This window comes from Scyliorhinus canicula, chromosome 3, assembly GCF_902713615.1.
Source record: "Scyliorhinus canicula chromosome 3, sScyCan1.1, whole genome shotgun sequence".
NCBI classification, from domain to species: domain Eukaryota; kingdom Metazoa; phylum Chordata; class Chondrichthyes; order Carcharhiniformes; family Scyliorhinidae; genus Scyliorhinus; species Scyliorhinus canicula.
Window position 1 is genome coordinate 91990256 of NC_052148.1, and position 6157 is coordinate 91996412.

At 44.1% G+C, this 6157-nt stretch overlaps 1 protein-coding gene across 1 annotated transcript in view; it reads left to right on the forward strand.

The window, feature by feature from the left end:
* ndufs4 (NADH:ubiquinone oxidoreductase subunit S4) overlaps positions 1 to 2010 on the forward strand; it is a 207856-nt gene extending 205846 nt beyond the window's left edge. The window contains exon 5 of the mRNA XM_038790890.1: positions 1811 to 2010. Coding sequence (XP_038646818.1) covers positions 1811 to 1914 — 104 coding nt within the window. The 3' untranslated portion in view covers positions 1915 to 2010. The remainder of the gene's footprint in view (positions 1 to 1810) is intronic.
* Positions 2011 to 6157: the final 4147 nt, after the last annotated feature.

Genomic DNA, 6157 nt, shown 5'->3' on the forward strand with positions numbered 1-6157 from the left:
ACTTACTTTGGTTATTTTTAACTGTGAATAGCTTTTACTCTGAGAAACCTTTGGTCTGCGAATAGCTTTTCCTCTGAGAAAACTTTGGTTATCGACACATTCCAATGGACATGTGCAACAGAAGAATTGCAGCAGCCAAGTTTACAAATAATTTAAAACCAGTTTATCATTTCTGTTTCCCTGAAATCGTTGCCACATAAGGCGTGCTGAAAGAAAATCCAAAGATATGCAGGTTAGGTGGATAGGCCATGCTAAATTGCCTCTTATTGAGAGAATAGGACGGGATTATGGGGATAGGACGGGAGGAGTGGGCCATTGTTCTTTCACTGGGCCGAATTGCTGCCTCCTGCACTATAGGGAGTCTGTGGAAAAGGGCAGATAAGGATATGGGAACAGGGTGGGTAGATTGCATGGAGAGTGACAAGCAGAATATGGTTGGGTTGAATTCATTGGGCGGGATTCGGTGATTCTGAGTCTAAGTGTTGACACCGCTGGAAACTCCGTCGCTTTCTCAACACGGCCTCAGGATCAGCAATTCTGTCCCCTACAGGGGCCAGCACAACACTGGAGCGGTTCACGGCGCTCCAGCTGCTGATCCCGGCGTCAAATGGGTGCCGCAGGATCCGCGCATGCGCAGTGGCACCGGCGCCAACGTGCACATGCGCAGTGGAAGGGTCGGGTGGCAGCTTGTGGGGTGTGGAGGGGGGTCCAACACTGGGGGGGGGGGGGGGGGCTCCGATGTGGCCTGGCTCGCGATCGGGACCCACCCATCGGCCGGCCGGCCTCTCTGGCTGGCGGCCTCCTTTCTTCCGTGCCGGCTCCTGTAGTCCTGCACATGTTGCGTCGGGACGTGTTGAAGGGAGCCACTGCCCACCCCACAGGCTGCCACCCGACCCTTCCACGGCGAGTTCCCGCCGGCTGAGAGCAGGTGTGGACGGCACCGGTGGGACTCGCCGTTTTTACGACGGCCGCTCGGCCCATCCCAGGCCGTGAATCGGCAGGCCAGCCGTGTAGAGCGGCCCCCGATCGGCGTCACTGCCGCACCAACCACGCTGGCGCTGATTCTCCACTCTGCGGAGAATTGCGTGCTGGTGTCGTGGGGGCGTGACGCGATTCGCGCCATTCATGGGGATTCTCCAGCCCGGGACTGGGCTGGAGAATCCCGCCCATTGTTCCTGTGTTTAAACTTGTATTTGTATTTATGTATAAGGTAACGGTGAACTCGCCATAATCCCAGACCATAGTTTGCTTTCCCCTTTGAGGGGGTGAGTTGACTGGTGGTGATTCAACCTGAGGATCACCACACCTCAGGCGGGGGGCAATGTTGAGAAGGCAGGGCCTTCATGAATAACTTCAGGAGGTACAGGGATTGAATCCACTCAATTATCACAAGCCAGTTTACCTGCCAACTGAGCTGAACCGGCCCCAACTCCACACAGCCAGTCACCCAAGGCCGGAATTGAACCCGGGTCCCTGGCTCTGTGAGACAGCAGTTCTAACCACTGTGCCACCCTTGTATTTCATAGGTGGATGGTGGATAATGCAGTTTGTTACTTAAGGCTTTGAACATTTAGTCAGTAATATATAAATGCTTTCCGTAAAAGGCAACCCGCATCCTACAATAACCAAAACAGGAATACTGTAAATTTCACTTTGTTTAGGGATTCAAAACTTTTCTCTATAATGTTTGAGGAATTGTACATACTATTGTGATCTGTATCAATAAATGTCCAATATATAGTTATGAAATTGCTTTCATCATGTTTAAAATAAAGCGCCTATGCAATAAAACGTTTCTCTTTCACCACAGGCTGGAGCTATGAATTGGAGGAAAAGAAGGTAAAGATACCCAAACCAAAGTTATATGCCGCAAACTACTCTTGGAACAAAAGGACCAGGACATCAACCAAATAAATGGCACCATCACCGTCGTCCGCTTGACCATGAAAATCAACTGTTGTATTTAGGTTGTTACTCTTAATATCTGAATAAATGTGACCTTTAACCAATTATTTTTGCCAAGCCTTCTTTCATAAAACTTATATTTTCCATAAATTTCATTTTTTTTCTCCATCCCTTTCAATGGCTCTCAATAAGGCACAGATTCCCATATGGATGTGAACATACTCAATGGGTAAGCATCCAATATTCCAAGTAAAAAAGAATCAAGGCCCTCTCATTGACCTGTAGCTGTCAGATTAAAGAGATAACAAGAACAAGAGCCTAATCTATACCAAGCAAGAAGTACTCACTAGTGTGATCGAGACCATGGACCATCATAATTTGATTGTACAATTCTGTGATCCTCAAAGTTAAATTTGTAGAAAAAGGGCTTCGCATTTTTGTTTCAGATCATGAGCTTTTCTTCAATCTGAAAATGACTCGTAGTGTTTGTGACATATGAGACTATACAAATAGAACAGTGTGGGGTTAGAGTGGGCAGTGTGGGGTTAGGGTGGGTAAGAGATAACATCCCAAATAATTCCAGTGATCTCATCTGCAAGTGCAAAGCTTGATGGATTTTTTTAAATTGAGAGCTATTCTAAACTATGATTTTTTTTTATTTCAACGTAACTTTGAGGCAGAAGATCATATTGTCAAGTATATTTTCACCCTAAAGAAAATGAAAAAGGAAATATTGACCATAGTACATGGCATTGACTAAAAATAGAAACAAATAAAGTTGCAGTAGAGAGAGGTTAATAGCGCACGAGAGAAGGATCACTTATCAAATTGAGATATTCTTGTATCTTGTCAGAGGTGTATGAGACGTGTGATGGTCATGTCATGCCTGCAAGAATATTATATTCCCAAATTTCAAGATGCAGGCTTCAGTCAATGTGGAGACATGACCCAAGCTGACTCCAGATCATAAATAATTTTATTCACAGAACCAGGGAGGGACAGATCAGGGTACAAATTAACAGAACTAGAGGGACCTTCCTCCAGCAAGAAGAAGAGAAACCTGCCCAACAATTAGTCAAGCCAGGCAATGAGAGAGAGGAACTAATTTGTTTTCTCCTGCAAAGCTTTGCCTCAACAAAACTTGGCCACAACTTCAAGTGGGGACCCAGATAGGCTTCCAACTTCTATTCAATCAAAGGGCCACAAGAGAGAACCCAACCAGGCCTGCTCGCATGGATTTTTAAAGGACTAAAATTTGGGCACCTGATTTACTACTTGTAATTTATTTTGCAAGTTACTTAAAAGCATGCTTTTAGCTTGCTTAAAGAATCCATCTTTGTTTGTGTGCATGAGGGAGTGAATGTGTTTTGTAACATTTACATTTTAGGATTTTGTGTGAAGAAACATTATCCTTTTGTTTGATTTAAACTTGCCTGGGGGCTACTTTGTTTTTATCACTGAAAATCACAACATTCAACAGATTTAAAACATTCCCTCCAAAACACATCTTGTTTCAGACAACTGAGAGGTGAGGATAAAGAAGAAAAGTTATCTCACCACCTTTAACCATCCAAACAGATCTTAAGAGGTACCTTGCAAACTATTTAAACAATATTTAAGCTTTAGGTGTTCTTAAGCTTTGTAGAATTACAGGCTACAAAACAACAACATGCATTTGCTTTGTAATTTCAATGTAGTAATATATTCTAAAGCAAGGACGTTATTAAAAACTGGACACAGAACTCTACCACTTTGCTTCCTAATTGCTTGCTGAACCTGCCTCTCCACTTTCATTGGCTGGTGTCCAAGGACATCCAGATCCCTTTGTACACCATGCATCTCAATATATCACCATTTAAATAATATTCTTCCTTTCTGTTTTTCACACCAAAGTGTATAACTTCACATTTAGCCACAATGTACGGCATCGGCCATGTGTTTGTCCACTCACTCAACTTGTCTAAATCGCCTTCATTCAAGGGATGTGGACTTCACTGGTTAGGTTAGCATTTATTGCCCATCCCAAATTGTCTTTGAGAAGTGAGCTGCCTTCTTGAATTGTTGTAGTCCAAGTGGTGCAGTCCAAGTCAGGACGGTGTGCGGCTTAGAATCAAACTTCTAGGTGATGGTGTTCCCATTTATCTGCTGCCCAGGTCCTTTAGATGGTGGTCGTGGGTTTGGAAGGTGCTGTCTAAGGAACCTTTGGTGAGTTCCTGCAGTGCATTTTGCAGATGATACACACCATTACTACTCTACATCGGAGGTAGAGGGAGTGAATACTTGTGGAAGGGGTGACAATCAAGTGGCTGCTCTGTCCTGGATGGTGTCGAGCTTCTTGTGTTGTTGGAGCTGCATCACCCAGTCAACAGGAGAGTGTTCCATCACACTCCTGGTTTGTGCCTTATAGATTGTGGACAAGCTTTAGGCATCAGGAGGTGAGTTTCTCGCCACAGGATTCCCAGCCTCTGACCTGTTCTTGTAACCACAGTATTTATATGGCTAGTCCAGTTCAGTTTCTGGTCAATGGTAACCCCCAGGATGTTGATAGTGGGGATTTACTGACAGAAATTCCACAATGTCATGGGGTGATGGTTATATTATCTCGTTGGAGATGGTTATTGCCTGCCTCTTGTGTATCATGACTATTATTTGCCACTTGTCTGCCCAAGCCTGGAAATTGTCCAGGTCTTGCTGCATTTGGAAATGGACTTGTTCAATATTTGAAGAGTTGTGGATGGTGCTGAACACTCTGCAGTCATCAACAAACATTTGATGAAGCAGCTGATGACGGTTGGGCCTAGTACCCTGAGGAGTTACTGCAATCCTGGAGCTGAGATGACTGACCTCCAAGAACCACAGCCATTCTTCTTTGTGCTAGATTCCAGGCTTGCTACTACGCCACCAGGACGTTCCAGGTAATTGGCATATTCAAATCGTCACTGATTTACATTTCACCCCTTGTTTTCCAAATTTAAAATCATCCTGGTGTTTAAGCTTTGTCCTGGCCTTGTTGCAACTCTCCCTGTCTCCTCTCGCCCGAGGTCACCATTCCTCTGCCAATATACTTTCTTGTTTGGCTGACAATGGTGGACAAAAGTTCAGAGGAATGCAGAATTCTGGAATGATTGTATGAGTGGAGTATAAAGAGGGGCAAACATTAAAACACAGGCATGAGTATTTTAATTTGAAAGCAATGAGGACCATGGAGCAAGAGTAGAGTTGATCAGTAAACAGGACATGGAACAAGGCAGGATCGATTACATGCAACAGAGTTTTGAATGAACTGAAGTTTATGGAATGCGATGGAAAGGCAGCCAGAGAGCATTGAAATGTGGAAGTGACAAACATGGATGAGAATTTCAACAGTAGATGGGCAGAGTCAAGGATGTGTGATGTGGAGCTGGAAATAGGTAATCTATGAAGACAGGAATATAAGGTTGGAATCTTGACTTGAGTTGATTTAGGTGCTGAGTTGAGAATGATCTGGTTCAACTGGAGGTAGTGAAATAATTGAAATTGGTGGCATGGGATAATTAATGGGGGGGGGGCTAATACCATGGCTTCTGCTATCCCAATGTTTAACTGGAGGAACCTGTAACTCGCCCAAAGAATTGATATCAGAAAAGCAATCAGAATACAGAGCCAGTGGAGAGGTGGGTACAAGGGCTGGAGAACTAGAGCTAGGTGGTCATCAGCATGCAAATTGACTAAATGCATGTCTTTAGATTACAAAGGGGTGCAAAGCAGATGTGGAAGAGGAGGGGGCCTCTTAATGCAGGGACTGGAAGTGAAGCTGCTTATGGAGGTACTCTGGCAATCAGATGAGTAAAAGTGGATGCAAGCAAAAATCAGTCCCACTGAGCAGGACAATGAAGGGGAGACATTAGAGAGGATGGTGTGGCCAAACGTGTCAAAGGCTGAAAGGTCAAGGAGGATGAGGATTAGGCAAAAGGAATGCTCTGAGCTTGTCCTTCAACACCCTGGTATGAAATCTGTGTGGTCTTTGTTTTCTCAACAGTCACTGGTCTGTTGTTGAGACCTCTGTCCTAATGGCACATAAGAGGCTTATGACAAAATAATTGCACATGGAATTGAGGACAATTTGGTCACATGAATAGAGAGATGATTGGAGAGTAGAACACAAAGATTCACTGAAACTTTTGTTGGGACTATTATTTATTACAGGCAAATAATCTGGCTTTATCAATTAAGTTAAACGCATCACAGATTTCTGCCAATGCCAAATTGTTGT